Source organism: Gorilla gorilla, chromosome 8, assembly GCF_029281585.2.
Source record: "Gorilla gorilla gorilla isolate KB3781 chromosome 8, NHGRI_mGorGor1-v2.1_pri, whole genome shotgun sequence".
Classification (NCBI taxonomy): domain Eukaryota; kingdom Metazoa; phylum Chordata; class Mammalia; order Primates; family Hominidae; genus Gorilla; species Gorilla gorilla.
Genome location: NC_073232.2, coordinates 92,886,625 through 92,905,521, shown reverse-complemented (window position 1 = coordinate 92,905,521; position 18,897 = coordinate 92,886,625). Strand labels below are relative to the sequence as shown.

Below are 18,897 nucleotides of genomic sequence, written 5' to 3'. Positions count from 1 at the left end.
TTATATTGTGAGAGCCAGGTGGAGAACTGAAGCCTCCCACCAACAGTCATGGAGTGAGGTTGGAAGGGATCCTCCAGCCCTGGCCAACAGTTTCACCGCAGCCTCATGAGAGACCCGGAGCCACAGTCACCCAGCTAAGCTGCTTCTAGATTCCTGACCCTCAGAAGGGTATGAGATATATATGTGCTGCTTTAAGGTGTTAAACTTGGGGATAATGTATTATGCAGCAAAATGTAACTCAATATGTATTATGAGTAACATGTAATACTCAAAATGTAACTCAAGTATTATGCAGCAAAATGTAACTCGAGTTAATGTATACATTGAATATCATTTCGAGCCAAAGGTGAAAGGAAATTGGGAAGTAGAGAGACTTGATAAAATGATTCCCAAGTTAACCAAAAGAATGAACAGATAAGAAACAGCCTTGAAAATATTGAGGAATAGTGAACTCTATATTGTGCCACTATTCAAATTTATAAAATTAAACATTTCAGTTCTGATACAAGAACAGGTAGGTTGAACCAAAAAAGAGCTCTACTAAATCATTATTATATGATCAAAATGGCAGCTCAAAGTAGTGCAACAAGGATGAAAGCTCAGTCAATGAAGCTGGGACAATTTGCTAGATCCTTACCTGTGATCCTGCCAGCACAGCCTTCAGTAGTCATGTCCTCTGGGGGTTCTGTGCATATATAAGAATAATTACTGCAACATCCATCATAACACTGAAAATTTCAGAATAACTGATGTGTTCAATAAAAGTGGTTTAGATTATAAATGAGAGCACATCCATAGGATAAAATGTAATACAGCCACTGAAATTGATGTTGAGAAATGTATTGGCATAGATGGTGCTAGTGATGTGTTCGTTGGTAAGAGGGAAGACAGGTTTAAAATATTATGTGTAGCAATGTCCCAGTTTTACATCTCTGCATCAGGAAAAAGAATCGTTCCACCCCCACTGCTTTCTGAGGAGTGTAAATAACTTCTATTAAAAGGAGGATCTCCTGATCTGGGCAGGATCCTTGCTAGGTTTGGAGATGAAGCTGTAGGGGGTGAGCTTAGCTCCTCCACATAACACAGGCCAGGAAATTGGGGTTTCTGAGCTGCAGAGACAACAGGGGAAGAAGAGGGGGAGGTGGCCATACAACCCAAGGTTGTGGCCCACCTTGCCCCAAATCTCATCAAAACTCGTGCTGTGAGATTTTTTATTATTTTTTTAAATGAATTTAAACTTTATTGTTTTTTTAAAGAATTTTCTCTAATTCTGCCAGAATAGAGGCAGGGCTCAACAGAGGTCCCTAAAGGACACAGGAGTTGGGGACACATGGGCTGCCAGGAGCATGAGTCCCCAGAAACTGGCAAAAATCATGGGGAGGGCTTGGGATTTTCCTCATGATGGGAGCAGTGGCATGTATCTCTAACAAACAAGGACACCCATGCTGACATTGTAAACAACTGTACACACACACACATTTATGATTACAACAGCAGAGCCCAGGCTTGCAGCCAACCGGACCTGTGTCACCCAACTTGCCAGCCCAGAGACCTCCCAGGGAAGTCCTTCTCCCTCCCACGACTCCCTTTCCTCCTCTGTACCAGGGTAACCACTGGGGGTAACCAGCAGGGTGTGCCACAGGGCTTTGGTCCTCATTAGATAGACAAGGTATGCATGAGCCAGCCAGGCACACAGCAGACGACAGTGTGAGTTCTGCTTCTTAATCTGGGGCCTGGTTCCTCACTAACTTAGTCAAAGTAATACTGGCTGAGGGAGTGGGCTGTGGTGGCTGATTCTGTCTGCCTAGTGAGCATCTCCATACTCCAAGTTTAAAAGAAAAAATCTTGGCCAGGCGTGGTGGCTCATGCCTGTAATCCCAGCACTTTGGGAGGCTGAGGCGGGCGGGAGGTCAGGAGTTTGAGACCAGCCTGGCCAACATAGTGAAACTCCGTCTCTACTAAAAATACAAAAATTAGCTGGATGTGGTGGTGCACACCTGTAGTCCCAGCTACTCGGGAGGTTGAGGCAGGAGAATCGCTTGCACCCAAAATCGGGCCACTGCACTCCAGCCTGGGGGACAGAGCGAGAATCCGTTTCAAAAAATAGAGAAAAGAAAAAGTCTTGAGTGCTGGACAAGCCTGTAACTCAGGACTCGGAATGATAAACAAGAGAGAAATACACTGAGTTTCTATGATAGTCACTAACTCGGGGCTGCCGGCACTCGTGTTCCCCTGCAGAGGAAAGGTCTGCGTGCCCTAAGAAAGAGCTGCTGGCGTGCAGAGAGAAGCAGAGATGCCGACGACGGGGAGGAAACACACTGGCGGTGGTGAGGCTCCTTCCAGCAGCCACAGCCCTGGTTCCTCTCAGTCTGTGACCCTCCCACATCCTTCCCATCTATGAGAGCCTGTAAACTCCTTTTGCTTAACCTTGTTTTAGTTAAGGTTTTAAACAATTGCCACCAGTGTGCCCTAACCACCCCAGTGGCTTGAGTGTTTCTCCGCTTCTTTTGCCTAGGATGCTGCGGAGATGGACAGGACAGGAGACTAAGGAGGTGAGAACCCTGGCCCACACCATCACTAAGGGCCCTTCCTGAGGTCTGCTTCCCACAGGAAGTCCTCCCAGGGCCCTGAATCCAGCCATCCACCTCCTTGTTGGACATAGGCTCCATTAGAGAGATGCGGGGCTCCAGCCCCCCTTGCTCTGCCTCCCTGTGAGAAGTCGCTGACAGTGAAGGAAAGGTCAGTGAGTCCTGCTAATTAGAAAACACTTTGCCCCATCCGATTTCCCCTGACACAAGGTCACTCAGCACTAGCGCAATTAAGTCTCAGCCCAGGACTGACTCTTTTTAACTCAAAGGGCGGGAGGGAACTCCAGGACCCCAGATGGCAAACTTGCTCACACCGTGGACAACCTCCCACAAGGCCCTCCCAGGTCCCCTGGTACCCACTAAAGACCACACAGCCTGCCAGCTCTTCCTGCTGCCTCACTCACTGCAGACGAGTCCATCCACACCACAGGCCCTGCCCACTGGGCTTGAGGCCACTCGGACCCAGAGCAAGGAGAAGCAGGGTCCTTGCCTTGCAAATGACTGAGAACTTGAGTGAGCCAGACTCCCCCAGGCCAGGGGAGCCCTGTGCCCCCAATCTCTGTTCCCTCCCCAGTGGAACAACCAGGGCCAAATTGTAAACCTTTCCTCATTCAATTCTTAGAACAGTATTATGAGGAAGGTAATTTCATTATCTCAAGTTCATATTTGAGGAAAGTGAGGCATAAGTTCACATAGCTGCTAATGATGGATCCAGGACTTAAACCCACGTCTCATGGAACCCTGAGTAACCCCCTCCCCTCCCCACGCCCCAGGCTCTTGTTTTCAGCTGGACAGTCCTTCCAGGGTCACACTGCTACAGACCCAAGAGCTACTGCTCAGCCTACCCCTCCCCAGTGACCAAATCTGGAGGGCACTGAAGGAATTCATGTGCCGTCTGTCCCTTAATCTGAACACAGAGCACACACATCTCTGGCCCCATGGAGCCCACATCCCCACCCAGTGTGACAAGGAGCCCACCATCTCCAGGCCGCCCTGTGGAGCAGAAAGAAGGCTGACCAGAGGCTGTGAACCAGGCAAATCCACCCACCACAGACTGGGCCCTAAGTTGCCTATAAAGGGAGATTTAGAAAGCCAGGAAATCCAGTGCCAAGGTTCACTTCCCTAAACCATGGGACCTGGGGCACAGACCACTGCTGTCTTCCCATATCTGGCCTCTCTTCTTTCTCCTACACACACAGCTAGACCTTTGCATCATTTCAGGTGGCTTGTGAGTTCTGGCCAGCAGAATGTGAGAACAAGCAGGGTACTCTCCATCTTCCTTCCCTGATCCTCACCTCTTCCCAACCACCAGCTGACTAGAGATGCCTCCAACAGCTACAGGAGGCTGGACCCACAACAGGAAAGGACCCTGGGTCCATGAAAGACTGTGTGGAGCAGAGAATCCCCCACCCTAGTTCCCAGCAACTACCAGAGACTGTAGCATGAGCAAAAAAATAAACATTTTTCTTTCTTCTTTTTTTTTTTTTGAGATGGAGTCTCACTCTGTCACCCAGGCTGGAGTGCAGTGGCGTGCTCTCGGCTTACTGCAAGCTCCGCCTCCTGGGTTCAAGAAATTCTACTGCCTCAGCCTCCAGAGTAGCTGGGACTACAGGCACCTGCCACCACGCCTGGCTAATTTTTTGTATTTTTAGTAGAGACGGGGTTTCACTGTGTTAGCCAGGCTGGTCTCAATCTCCTGACCTCGTGATCCGCCCGCCTCAGCCTCCCAAAATGTTGGGATTACAGGCGTGAGCCACCACGCCTGGCTAAATAAACATTTTTCAAAGCCTCCCAAGTATAGGTAATGTTTGTTACAGTGGTTAGTCTATTCTGGCTCTATCCTTCTGTAACCACCCAAGGGCTGGTTAAAACATTTTGTTGGGGCCCATCCCAGTTTTTGGTCCCATAGGCCTGAAGGAAGGGGCATACAATTTGCATTTTTATTTATTTATTGAAACAGAGTTTCACTCTTGTTGCCTAGGCTGGAGTGTAATGGTGCAATCTTGGCTGACTGCAACCTCTGCCTCCCGGGTTCAAGCGATTCTCCTGCCTCGGTCTCCTGGGTAGCTGGGATTACAGGCGCCCACAACCATGCCCGGGTCATTTTTTGTATTTTTAGTAGAGACAGGGTTTCACCACATTGGCCAGGCTGGTCTCGAACTCCTGACCTCAGGTGACCCACCCGCCTTGGCTTCCCAAAGTACTGGGATTACAGGCACGAGCCACCGCTCCTGGCCTGAATTTGCATCTTTTAACAAGTGCTGGGGGTAATGCTGCAGCTGCTGCTGGTCTGGGGTGATGCTGTGGCTGCTGGCCTTGTGAACCACTGCCCAAGTGCGTAGCTGCAGTGTGGGAGTTACTATCCCATTTTGCTGAGGAAATGGTACCCAGTTCCTGGCCGTCATGGGCACTGAGCTGCCTTCCTGCTGTGCCTCGTCAGTGCCTGCCTACATCATTGCTCACTGATCATGGCCTGCGAGTTAGTGTCATCAGAGGAAGGGAGAAGAGTTCCTAGAGTGGAAACCCTGGGCTGTAAGCCCGGTTCTACCACCTCCCAGCTGTCTGGCAGCAGGCAAGTTCCTTAGTCTGAGTCTGTTTCCTCTGGTGTAAAAGGGGAAAAGGGTGTTCGTTTGCTCCCCACCCCCATCAGCCTGGCAGCTTTGTGCCCACAGTAGATTTTCTATGAGGACCTCTCACTGATGCACTTGAGTGGCAGAGACTTGGGACTAAAGGAGGACTTCTGGCCCCAGATGCCCCAGTGCCAGCCTCACCCCTGAGGGCCACAGTGAACACCCACATGTCTCACCGCCTCCAAGGCAGCTGAGACCTCTCCTGGTACAGGCTTGCAGGGGGGAAGGCGGAATTGTACAGGGAAAAAAAAACTCAGACTACAGTCACAAATTTTAAATGCACACCTTTGCCAGTTATGAGAATTGTGTTGCAAAGAGGAAGGAGTGGAGAGTTTACCAGCCAAGGGCTGGAGGACCCCAACACTCCAGTTTCTTAGAACATTCATTGCAGGTACTCTTTTATACTACCAAAGTCCTCCCACCCCATCCCCCACCAACCACAGCTTCCAGGAATCACTGAGATTCACAGAGAAAGGAAGTAAACACAATTAAGAACAAAGTTATGTTGAAAAGATATTTCAATGCACATGTTGCAAACAAGGCGAGTCCCAGGAATCATTCCGAAGAAAAAGACAGAATGACACTGAAATCCATCATGATGGTTATCCCATCATGATGGGAGTAAAGCCTTAAAGATCTCCTTGTCAGATGAGACTTTTAGAATAGACCCGACATTCTATTGACTTAGAAGAGCTGATGTCATCCTCAGAGCCCAGGTGATACACACATTCCTGGATGTGGCCACAGGGTGGATGATAGTACCCTCAGCTGAGATGGGAATAGGGGGCAGAGCAGTTTTGGATGTGGGTGGAATTGGGGGTTGGAGAAAGAGAAGCAAAGTTCAGCGATTTTGGATGCAGCCACTGAGGTGTCTGCAGGAGTGGATGGAGAGGCAGAACAAGCATTTGAGGACACTCAGGCTCTCTGGGTAGCAGACATGGCCTGAGTGATTTCATTTACTACTGAGAGGACAGTGAGTGCCCCGGGCTGCCTCCCAGAGTGGCTGGCCCTTACCTAGGGCACCTGGTGGATGCTCCAACCCTCAGGATTCACTTTTCACCATGAGATATTGACTCCTTTAAATTTCTGCCTGCGTCCTATTTTAAAAGTGGCTCTGCTGGATGGACAAGTGGTGGAAGGAAATTTGGAATAAGCAACAGAGATTCTGGTTGTCTTCAGTAAAAAACTATGCATTGGGGCCGGGCGTGGTGGCTGACGCCTGTAATCCCAACATTTTGGGAGGCCGAGGCGGGTGGATCACCTGAGGTCAGGAGTATGAGACCAACCTGGCCAACACAGTGTAACTCTGTATCTACTAAAAATACAAAAATTAGCCAGGTGTGGTGGCATGCGCCTGTAATCCCAGCTACTCAGGAGGCTGAGTCAGGAGAATCACTTGAACCCGGGAGGCAGAGGTTGCAATGAGCCAAGATTGCACCACTGCGCTCCAGCCTGTGTGACAAGAGGGAAACTCTGTCTCAAAAAAAAAAAAAAAGAAAGAAAATAGAACTATGCATTGCTTAGGGTGCACCCTTCCAGTTATCTGATTCTAGTCTTTCGTTGCCTTTGAGCTATTTTTACAACTAAGTTGTAGAGTTAATGCAAAATACTTCTTGTCTATGGATGTGCATATTATACGAATAAGATTCAATTGACCTTTCTCCTCAAAAAAAAAAAAAAAAAAAACCCAGCCAGTTTCAACATTCCTTTACTCCATATAGATTTATGGTTCATTGTGATTTCTCTTTTGAACTGGCTGTTAATCTTAGCAGCACTCTCAATTACTGAGTTAAATAAAATCTTTGACATGTGTACATGTAATATTTATGAGTTATGCCTTTTTTAAAAAAATTATCTTTAACAGAAGGCACGGGAAGGACCACTACCTCTCAGAGATGGAAAGGCTTGCCATGGTCCACGCAGCACAAAGCCCACCCCCAGCCATATCATCCCAGACAGGAAGGGTGTAGCCTGGGCTTGCATACCTCCAAGGACAGGGTGCTCAGTCCCTCCTAGAGGCCACTTCACTTCTTCCCATATTGGCTCACAGCTGTGACTTTAAAACACAGAACGAGTGCAAATCTAAAACTAGAAGAAAACACTATGGTCCTTCCTGCTGACAGCTGAGTGCTTGGGCCTAAATCAGCATCTACACACGCAGCCTGCAACCCTGGGTTCCATGCAAAGGCAGTGTGGCTGAATTGGCTGCAGGTGGAGTGAGGAGAGAGGCCAACACAGGCTCACGGTAACACTTCCACTGCCTCAGAACAAAACCCTGGATTTCCTGACCTTCCAGCAGTCCATGCGTATTTTCAAATACCAGGTTTTTCTCAGGGCACCAGGGCAAGCCGAGCAAGGCCCACACACGCTAGTCTCACACATGTCCCCCAGCACTGCCCCCAGGTTCCCAGCCCTGCTGAGCTGTCCTCACAGAGACGGACACCCTCCCTCATAGGAGGTGCAGAGGAGCACCCAGTCCCGGTCTGAGGCCTCAGGCAAGTCCCAGCACACCCCAGGGCCTCTGTTCTCCTTATGAGTGGGACCAGATGGGGTCCACCAACCGTCCAAACGTGATATCCTGCTGTCTTCAGGGCACATTATCCCCAGCGTTGATGTTCACAATAATCCCCTTTCTCCCCACAGACCATCCCTCCTGGGCCCCAGGCCTCTGTGGCCTACCCTGGCCCCTTGGCAGTTGATGGCCACTCTGCTGCTTCTGGGGGCTCCCAGGCAACTTCGGTTGTGTTGGTTTCTGGTAGCATCTGCGCTCCAGGCAAGAAGCAACACCCTGCCTTGTCTCCCCACCTCTATGGCACAGAAAGACAACAGACCTTGAACTCCAAATGCCTGCTGAGGCTTGCCACAGACCTCGAAGCGTTGTTCCTAAAGGGACAGGGAAGTGGACCGTTTCGTTTCAGTGTGGTTCAAAGCTTGAGCTATCTGACATGTGACCCAGGCAGCTCTCTCTCGTAGGGACTGGCAGCCACAGATAAAATTCCCCAATCATTAAAATTATGTAGCAATAATTCAGGGGATGCATACTAAATAATCTGGATCTTTGTTAGATGCTTTACCCATCTCATTTAATCCTTGAAACAACCTCACGGGGGTAGGAGGTTTTGTCACCTTATACCCACACACACCAGCAGTGGTCAGGCAGCAACAGGTACACCCCAGCCCTGAGTACCTACTTATTAAAATGTGATCCCACCTCCCAGGAGAACTCCTCTAAAAACATGTTTTTTTCTTATAAACTGTAAGAAGCAATTCCAATAACACTGTACTTTTATATATATATATGTCCTTGTAAGTGCAAAACCCTGCAAAAAACTGTAACACCCATCCACAGAAGTGCGATGGCAATAGCTGACAGCATCCCCGGCCTTCATCCCCCTCCTGGAGGATGCTGCATTTCACAGCTGCATGGTTTCAGTGGGATGAAGCATGAGGAGGGGTGTGTCCGGGGATCCCTTCCCTTGCTGGCTTCACCACCACACCACCCATCAGGGGGAGGCTCGGGGTTTGTCTGTGGTAGACTCCTTCCCTCCACCATAGATGAAGGGGAGGCTGTGGAAGGCAGAGAAATGGAAACAAGATCCTGTTGACGTCACTGAGCCACTTGGATCAACCCAACCCTGAAACTCACCCCACCTTGGGACTTTCCAGTTTCAGGAGCCAAAACCTCCCCTCATTGTTTAGGCCAGTCTGAATTGGGTTTTCTATTACCTGCAACTGTAAATGGACTCCTCTGGTACAAAGGCAAGACCCATCTGTTCTTGGCACGCTCCTACAACTGATGGCGTGACCGTGAAAACGCACTGTGGATCAGTATATTAAGTAACACTCATAAAATAGTATGTAAAATGATTCCATGGGTGTGATGACCTGAGTAGATGCATGGACATTTTCAGGAAGGATTCCTAATACTAGTTACCTCTGCGGAACAGAAGACATACTTTCACTTTTCACTTTACATTCTCTTATGTTTAGATTTTTATTTAAGTGTACTTTTTAAAAAGACTAGTTTAAAAGTTGTTTGAGGTGTCAAAAGTACAGTCCAAGGTGATAATTTATTGTAGTACTTTTTTTTTAATTTTATTTTTTGAGATGGAGTCTCCTGTCACCCAGGCTGGAGTGCAGTGGCTCGATCTTGGGCTCGTTGTAACCTCCGTCTCCCGGGTTCAAGCGATTCTCCTGCCTCAGCCTCCCGAGCAGCTGGAACTACAGGTGCACACCACCATGCCCGACTAATTTTTGTATTTTTAGTAGAAACTGGGTATCACCATGTTGTCCAGGATGCTCTCGAACTCCTGGCCTCAAGTGATCTGCCTGTCTTAGCCTCCCAAAGTTCTGGGATTACAGGCGTTGAGCCACTGCACCTGGCCAGTTCTGGTAGTTATTAAACCATGCATTGGAAGACCCTGCTGGAATATAAGATGCAGAGCACAGAAAGAAAACTAAGTGAAGAAAGAATTGTTTCGGACCCTTGTAAGGAATACTCACGTCCTCCTTCTCCAAGCTGGGCTCCCTGAAGTTGGCAATTTCATCAAAACAGTATCCACTTAAAAGTACCCTTAACTTTTTCTTCCAAAGTTACACAGTAGCCCCAAGTTCTACAACGCCCACTTCATGTTTTCCTGAGGCACCCTGGAGACGCCAAAAGCATTTGAGAATGAACGGGCCTTTTTTTTTTTCTTTTTTGAGCCCAGGCTGGAGTGCAGTGGTGTGATCTCGGCTCACTGCAAGCTCCGCCTCCTGGGTTCACGCCATTCCCCTGCCTCAGCCTCTGGAGTAGCTGGGACTACAGGCGCCCGCCACCAAGCCCGGCTAATTTTTTTGTATTTTTAGTAGAGATGGGGTTTCACCGTGTTAGCCAGGATGGTGAACGTGCCTTTAATGCAGCCTTGAACAGGAATTGGCCAAGCCTTGCCAACTTGATAAGTTGCTAAAAAGGCTCTAAAGGTGTATGGCTCCCCAGATTTCTGGAGGGCATCCAAATGAATGAGAACAGGGCTGCAGGTAGTCACCTGCAGCATCCTCCTGGGCACGATGACAGAGGGAAGTGTCTCTACCAAGATACATCATGGGGGACAGGTTCCCATAGCCCCGGACACACAACCTAAAAACCGTGGTTCTGTGGACCGACACCCGTAAGACCCTAGAGCTGGAAAGGCCCACCTGTGAAGGTCATTCAGCACTCCACCACCCACCCCCAACCAGTAGAGCTGAAAGCTCTGGACCAGCGGGTGACAGGCTGATGCATCTGACATTTGGGCGGAGACCTTCGCAGGATGCCTCAGGTGCTGGGACCACTGCTGCCTCCCTCCTTTCTCAGCAGTCGTCTATGTTCCTCTGAGACTGCTGGCTGAGAAGCCATCAGGTGGGTTCCCTGATGAGACTGACACCCTCTCTGCTCTGCTGGGAGCCTTCCAACACTGCAGCCACCTACAGTCACATGCGTGCCTGTCACCTCCCCAGTGGCCTCTGCGTGGAATCTCCCAGAGAAATTCCATGTTCCAGGAGGGTTGTGCATCCATTAATTTTCATTGTTATTCATGGGGAAACCCAGTGCCAGGCTTCTTGTGGACCATGCAGATGGTTTTTCAGCCCAGCCCACAGCCCTGCCCTGTGGGTAGTGGGATTCCCTGGAGGCTGGTGAGGACAGCTGCAGCAGAGTCCTAAGCAGACATATGGGAGAGGTCAGAGAACTGGCGAGCCTGGGCCTCTGGAGCAGAGAAGCAGAGGACATTCAGGAGGTGCAGGGTCTGGTGCTACAGAGGCTGAAGGCCAGGGTTGACAATTGGGATAAGCAGCTTTCAGCTACGTGGGGCATGGTGGGTGGTGGAAAGGAAGGGGTACAGACAGCCCAGATAAGAAGCTGCCTGGGAAAGAAACGGAGGGAGCCATAGGGCCTCGGCAAGTTTTTAGGATGGGGAAAGGAAGGCCAGCGACAGGAAGAGGGGACAGGAAAAATAACGTTGACAAGATCCTGAGAGGGGGTGGACCAGGGTTGAGGAAGGGGTACAGGAAAGACCCCAAGGCTTTAAAGTGAGCATGTGCATGGTGAGGTGAGAAGAGGGTGCAAATGCCACAGCTGGCCTCCAACCAGGGAAGGCGGGGATTCAGGACAGGCCAGTGCTAGGTGGGGAGTGCACAGGAGGCCTGCCCTGTGCCTCTGTGCGGACAGCCGATGCTGGGCGGAGACTGCCACATGCCCGGCTCTCATCCTTGCTTTCTTTCCATTCCTCATCCAACTATTCAGTCACATGATATGGTGAGAACAGCCAGAAGGGTCTATAGTTGAAAGACAAACCCAACTCTGCAAAAGTCACACCGAGACTTCATCCTAAACCAGGTCTACAGGAATAGATGGGTCAGGCCTGCAGGAGCCTTCCAGGAGCTCTGGCAGGGAGGGTCTGCGGCCACCCACTCCCCCAGGGGAGGCTGGGTCAGAGGCATCTAGTGAGGTGGGCACTGCCACCAACCCCCTTCACAGAAAGGCCGACACACCCAGGACACACAGCTCATGCAGTGGCAGTGCCCAGGCTTCAATCCCATGTCCCCACTTCGACTCAGTGTCCCCAAGCTCTTCTGCTTGGATCAATAAATAGTATCGCCCAGGGGTGGACAGAAATAACCTAAAACAATGTTTCCTCTAGACCTATGGAGTTGAAGTTTCTCCAGCTCTCACTTATAGTGGGGGATAAACCACAAGCCAACTTGTGCTGGCTGTGGCTGGCACACAAGGGTAACTGAAAGTGCTGCCATACAGAATCTTAAAAAAAAAAAAATCACTCAATGAAATGTAAGTCAGATTGTGCTGATGATGGACTGCCTTTACCATCCACCCTTCTGTAAGGTCTACATACCCTATCCCTTGGTTCCTCTGGCAGCCGCGTTTACCACTGAGATGCTTAGCAATATCTCAATAGTGACCCCAAACAAAAATGACCAAAACAGCATTAATATAAAGATATATTCCATAAAAGAGTTTGGCAGTCAAAGAGAAGCATCACACTTCCGAAAAACATAAGCATTCTTCTTCTCCTAGTCTATAGAGAATTGTAAAAAAAAAAAAAAAAAAAAAAAGATAATATCATCATCAACAGCCACCAGTATACACCACACTAGAATGTACACTCCGGCAAGTAACTTAAGGTTGCACTCGATCCCTGAACGATGAGGAGTGGTCCGAGCTATGGCAAAGTGTTAGAAAGTAGCCCAGCTAGACAAATGCCCCAGCTATCCCCAGGGGAGTTATTCAGTACTTAAGACTTCATTTCCAAGAGCAGCCCCAGAAAAGCCCTGACAGGAAGGGTGGACCAGTGATCACCGATATCCCATTAGGGGCGGTCACCAGAAACAAAACGCCCGGAGCTTCTGAGCAGCTGCAGCCTGGGGTTGTGGCTAGGCACGGGGCGTGGTTGCAGAAGAACTGCTGTCTCTGGGGAGAGGCAAATGGCAGGCCAGCCAGCCCTGGGTACATGGCCACAAGAGGAGCCCTGGCCAACAGTTTCAGGCTGGCCATCTTGGGCTGGGGCTCCCTGGGCTTGCAGTGGGGAGGGTCAGGATTCAAATTCTGGGTGACAATTTCAGTAGCACCAAGACCAGAAGACAGTGAGGCCACGCTGGGGAGTGGGGGAGTGCTTGTATGTGGGATGCATGGAGGGAGGCTGCAGTATGTGGAGGAGAAAGAGAGGCTGTTGTGGGCTGGTTCTTAAGACACTCAAGGGGACTCAAAGGGTCGGCTCCAGCCATGGACACTATCTAAGGCTGCTCAGAGGAGAATGCTGGAGGAGAGGAAGAGGAAGTGAAATGGTGTGAAAACATTCTTACCCCTATAAATAAACTATTTACACACTTTAAGAAAAGGAGAGCCGGCTCTCAGTGAAGAACCATGCCCACCGCCCCACCGGCGCCATCAGGGCTTAATGCTATCAAGACCAGAGGCAGTTCTGGCGCCAGGAGAATAGCTGGTGGACACAGGGGGACAGTGGACAAGGCACTCCCGTGGCACCAGTCCACGCACTGGCTCAGGCTTACTTCACTTGAACATGGCTGAGGATCCTGCAAACGACCCCTGATATGTGCATGTCCCAGCAGACTGCGCTGGCACTCAGAGGCCCAGCGGGGCCACGTCCGCCTCCCGTTACAGGCAGGCCCCCATGCTGCTTTGCTTGATGGAGAGAGATGCCCTGTCCACGCCTGTGGGTCCCTCCACCCACGGCCCACCCACAGATGTGGATGACCCAAAGCAGATGTCTGGATGCCAGTGAAGAGGGGACCAGGGTGTCCAGCAGACATGCTTGAGCTGCAGGGGGACTGAGTCAAGCCCTCCTGGCAGCCACAGGAGCCCTCTCTGTCTTTCAGAGTCACCACTCCCACATAAAGACACATTCTCTGTCTCTGGGTAGACTCCAGAGGGATGCAGTCACAAGTCTGGGCAGGTAACAAGGGGGACCCTTGGTCTTCAGCACCAGCAAGCAGAAACAGAGAGGTCACGTCACGCTGATGCTGAAGATGGGGCACTGGCTCTGGGGGTGTCGGCTCCTCTCCCTCTGGACGTAGGGCTGATGGCAGAGAAAGGCTCTGGCCTCCCAACGTGGCTCAGCTCGGCTCCCTCAACTCTGCTCCTCAGAAGTGATGGCCGGCCTTCACTGCCTCGATGTCTGAGATCAGCGTCCTTGCCAGGAAGATGCCAAATATCTGAAACCAACACCAGCAGAGTCAGCGGCCATTGCTGGGGCCCAAAGGCAGAGGGCAGGGAGCGGAGGGTGGGGTTGGCAGCTCCCACTGCACGCCTCTCCTCACCCCCCAGCTGCGACTGAGGACGTAGAGACAGCACTGCGGAGCGAGTGGCACAGCACAGCCACCCCTCCCGCAAAAAGGGGGTCCTGGGGTCTAGTCTGTTACATTCCCAAAGCCTAGAAGAGGCAAACCACAGGCAGCACAAGCAAAACAGACACTCTGTCCTGCCTCCAACATGATTAAGTATGTCACAAGCCATGGGGCAGGACACGCCTGTCCCTGGGTTAAACCAAAAATAACAGGGTCACCCTGACTGGTTCTGATTCCCAAAATAATAAATCTTGAATGTTTCCTGTAAACGTCGATTCCATAATAAAACCAAGGCCATCCCCAATTTTGGCTGTGCTAATGTCTGAAGATCCATCCCAACCTTGGTGAGCAGGGAAATCATGAGAGGAGACTGATGTTCTTCTAACGTGAACAGATGAACACAAACTAGGTGACCTCTGGAAATGGCTTTTTTTCCCTTTAAATTCTTGAGTGGTTCTAATTTGACTAGTCAGTCCTTCTGAAGTCCGATTCTTCCCTTGCCTATTTTGCAAATAACTTTTTTCTTTCCTTTTCCAGTTGCTGCCTCCTATTTCTTAGTCTTCCTTGAAGAAGGAAGGCATGTGTGGGTGGCTGGTGGCCCTGGGTCTACCTCAGTCACCCTCTTCAAGGCAAAAACAGAGTCAAACACTTTCTAAATGGTGTTATTTTCCACACAAGAAATGCATCAGTGGACCCAGAAGCTGCAGCTTCTTGGAAGCCCTGAACAGCACTGGAAAGACTCCTGGTTTCTCTGATCACTGAATTCTTGACTTTCTCTGCCAGTTCTTCTCCTGGCAGTCACCAACCAGCCCAGTCACCCCAGGCCTCACTGCCTGCTCAGCCACCAACATCCTCCCACATGTGAAACCTGGTTCAAATGAACAAGCACAGCCTGGGAGGGGAAAGGATGCCACAAACGGCAGCAGGCCTCAGAGGATGTCTCATGGATAGGGAAGATACCTGACAACTCCAGCCCAGGGGCCAGAGACAGGAGGAGAGGTCCTGGGGCAAGTGCACACACGTGAGCCTCAGGCCACCCTCAGGCCCCAGGTGACCAAGGGTTTCGCCTCCCCATCTGCAGCACTTGATGGCCCACCCTGAGCACACTCCTGACCTACCTCCAGATAGGCACTGACCCTTCCGCAGCCCATTGGGCCCTCTGGAGAGGGCTGCCAACAGGACCTGTGCAGGGCCACGAGCCCCTCCCAGCCTGCCCCCGCCCAGAGGGCCCCCCTATAGGTAGCGTTTATGGAAGCCACCATTCTCCTCCCCAATACACTTACACGCATACACTCTCTCAGCCTTGGACATCCAGTTGAATCCCTTTTTTTCTTCTGCAAGCTTCCTTAATACCATACCCAAACTGGACCCATGCAGTCTATGTTAAGGGCCCAATCTCAAATGAAAAAAGGCCACCTGCCAATCCTATAGGCTCCTGGGACACACCTGCAACAGTGAGATGGCGATGAAGACACCAGCCACAATGTAAATGTTCCGCGGGAGCCAGCTTTCCAGCGCCTGGATGCAGCCTTTCGTGAAGATGGACTCATCCCACTTGCTCTTCAGCTGCAGGAAAACACCACAGGGGTCTGAGCCTTTGGCACACACGATGTCCCCACCCTGATCCCCTAGTGAGCTCTGGCAAGGAGCAGGGCAAAGCAGGGTGGGAACGAGGGATCCAGGAGGCAGGGAAGGAGGACTCTCCAGGAGATGCTCGTCGGCTCCTCTCAGCCTCTGCCCCTCACTGGGCACTGTGCCATCGTACCACCTGTCTGACCAAAGGCTCCCTGGCTGTTTCCTTTCAGGTCTCCAGAGATTTAAAGACCAACTTTCTCAAGATACCCTTCCCCATCATCCACATCTGGAGAAAGAGAAGGGGCTTGAAGGCTTGGAGGAAAATGTGCCTCTAAAGGGAGAGAAACCTGGAGAAGGGGGTCCAGAGTCTCCTAAGAAGAGAAAAAGGGTGCTTCTCGGAGCGGGCATCCCACCAGTAAGCTCAGCTCCAGGAGACAGAGCCAGCAGGCAACAGTCGCCAGCCAACCAGCTCCCTCCACTGCTAACCCCGGTGGGGTGTCAGTAACCATCCCAGCACACACCCCAGCCCTGCCCACCCCACACAGGGCAATCGGCCCCAGCCCCCTCACACCTATCAGCCTCCTCCATGGCAACATGATGGAGTATTAGCCCCTAACTTTAGAGGTGTTAGGAGCTAAATTGTGTCCTCAAAATCCATACACTGAAGTCCTAACCCCCAGGACCTCAGAAGGTGACTGTATTTGTAGACAGGCTCTTTACAGAGGTAATTATGCTAAAATGAGGCCATCAGGGTGCCCCCTAATCCAATATAAAGAGCATCCTGCTAAGAGGAGGAGATCAGGACACAGACATGCACAGAGGGGAGCCCACGTGAGGACACAGGGAGAGGACAGCCACCTGCAGCCAGGAGAGAGGCCTGGAACAGACCCTTCCATCACAGCCCTCTGAAGGCACCCACCTCACCTCGCCAGCACCTTGATCTTGGACTTCCAGCCTCCAAACTGTGAGAAAATAAATGCCTGTTGTGGCTTAAATTTCTGTCTGTGGTATGTTGTGACAGCAGCCTTAGCAAATTAATATAAGTGGCAAAAAAAAAATCATAATTAGGGAAGCTGATGTTGATATAGGTTCTTATCTTAGTCCATTCAGGCAACTAGAATAAAATACTATAGATTAGGTGGCTTATAAACAACAGAAATTTATTTCTCACAGTCCTGGAGGCCGGGAAGTTCAAGATCAGGGCACTGGCAAATTCAGTGTCAGATGAGGGCCTACTTTCTGGTTCATGGATGGCACCCTCTCACTGTGTCTTCACACAGTGGAGTGACAAATAAGCTCTCTGGGCCTCTTACATAAGGACACTCATCCCACTCATAAGGACTCTGCCCTCATGACCCAATCCCCTCCCCAAGACCCCACCTCTTAAATACCATCACATTGGAGTTTAAGTTCCAACATGTGAATTTTGGAGAGACACACACATTCAGTTTACAGCAGTTTCTCCCTGTGAAATGCAGGTCCCTAAAGGAGGACAGTTCCCCAAGCTGTAGGGACACATCCCTCATATCCACGGCTAACAGGTGGGGTCTCTGAAGATTCCTCGAGACTCCTCCCTTTTAGAACAGCAGTCATTCATATCACCAAAGACCACTAGAACAAGGACTGGAGTGGGGTGGGGTCTTCCTTCTCTTTGCATCCAACAGCACACTCCCTACAGCCTAAAGGAAGTCCTGGAGGACAGAGCCTCGCCCCTGCCCCAGGCCTGCCTCCCTCTTTGTCATCACTGCCTCCACACGGAGGCCAGAACAAGGCACATACACTCCTGCAGCTGTCCCCTTAACGAGAGACGTCTTCTGGGATGCCAAGGAGCCTCCTAAAAATGCAGTCTTTGTCCCTCAAAACTTCCATCCCACCTCTTTAAATGCAGCAACTCCTAGTTGTTGGGACTGCAGCTCACAAGGCTTAGAATCACCATTACTGCTCCCAGGAGTCCTGCCGCCAGCTCAGGAAGCAGTGTGTGTGACCCTGTGCCTATGCTCAGCTTAGGTGGCATCAAGAGCTTCACTGCCCTGAGTTTCCCCACTTCAATTTGCACTTGTGCTAAATCAGAATGTTGAACCACAGGGAATAAAACCTAAAGAACTCTTCAAGTTGTATACATGGGAGTTCTCACCTGAATCCTGACATCATATCCACACTGTGTGTTCACAACTTTTTGCTGCAAGAAAAGCAGAAAAATTAGTTGCTTCTGGTGTCTCAAGAAGCTGCTGGTAAGAGGCTCTAGTAAAGTCACAACCAAACACTAGCAAACATTTGTGCAAATTCCATTACAGCTCATGTCCTTCAATCACGCCACCAACTAATCCTTCAGGCCAGGACAGGGTGGCAAACTTTCTCTGTGAAGGGCTAGAGAGTGAGTACTTCAGACACAGACTCAATTCCGCTTTTGTTGCATGACAGCTGGCACTGACAATCTGTAAACAAACAGGAATGGCTGTATTTCAAGAAAACTTTATGGACACTGAAATTTGAATTTCATATAATTTTCATGTACTACAAAATATTATTCTTCTTTTGATTTATTTCCAACCATTTAAAAACATCTGAATGCATTCTTAACTCACAGGTCATGGAAAAATAGCAAGCCAGATTTGGCCTGGGGGCCACAGTTTGCTAAGAGGTAAGACCTATACTTGGAGGTAAGAACTGTATGTGCTAAAAGCAACACTTGCAAGACTGGTACATTTCACAGTCGCAATGGAGACCTCAGAAGAGCTGTGCAGCTTCAGCAAATCTGAGCCTCTCCTGGGCTGCAGAACTTGCCCATATAATAGTGGTGATGCTCTGCCTTCTCAAAGCCCGTAACCCAGGACCAGGCTTTGCATAACTGCACCGAGAGCTGGCAACTGGCCCAGTTCTACTCAGGCTCAGTTCAGGCAAAATTCAGAGCTCCTTCACAGGTCACCCCAAGAACCCAGCTTCTGGAACCCAAGGACGTTGGCCTTGGATTGGGAATGCCAATAGGTAAAGAAAGGACAGGACAGGCGCAGCGGCCCACACCTGTAATCCCAGCACTTTGGGAGGCTAAGATGGGCAGATCGCTTTGAGCCCAGGAGTTTAAGATCAGCTGGGGCAACATGGTGAAACCCCATCTCTACAAAAAATACAAAAATTAGCCAGGTGTGGTGCTCAAGCCTGTGGTCCCAGCTACTTGGGAGGTTGAGGCTGGAGAATTGCTTGAGCCCGGGGAAGCAGTGGTTGTACAGTGAGCTGAGATCGCACCACTGCACTCCAGCCTGAGTGAC

At 50.3% G+C, this 18,897-nt stretch overlaps 1 protein-coding gene across 5 annotated transcripts in view; it reads right to left on the bottom strand.

Annotated features, from left to right (window-relative positions):
* Positions 1–12,179: 12,179 nt before the first annotated feature.
* TSPAN14 (tetraspanin 14) overlaps positions 12,180–18,897 on the bottom strand; it is a 65,555-nt gene continuing 58,837 nt past the window's right edge. For all 5 annotated transcript variants that reach the window (XM_055352460.2, XM_055352457.2, XM_055352459.2 and 2 more), the window contains 3 exons: positions 17,766–17,810; positions 15,503–15,622; positions 12,180–13,924 (listed from right to left, as the gene is read on the bottom strand). In XM_055352460.2, coding sequence (XP_055208435.1) covers positions 13,853–13,924; positions 15,503–15,622; positions 17,766–17,810 — 237 coding nt within the window. In that variant the 3' untranslated portion in view covers positions 12,180–13,852. The remainder of the gene's footprint in view (positions 13,925–15,502; positions 15,623–17,765; positions 17,811–18,897) is intronic.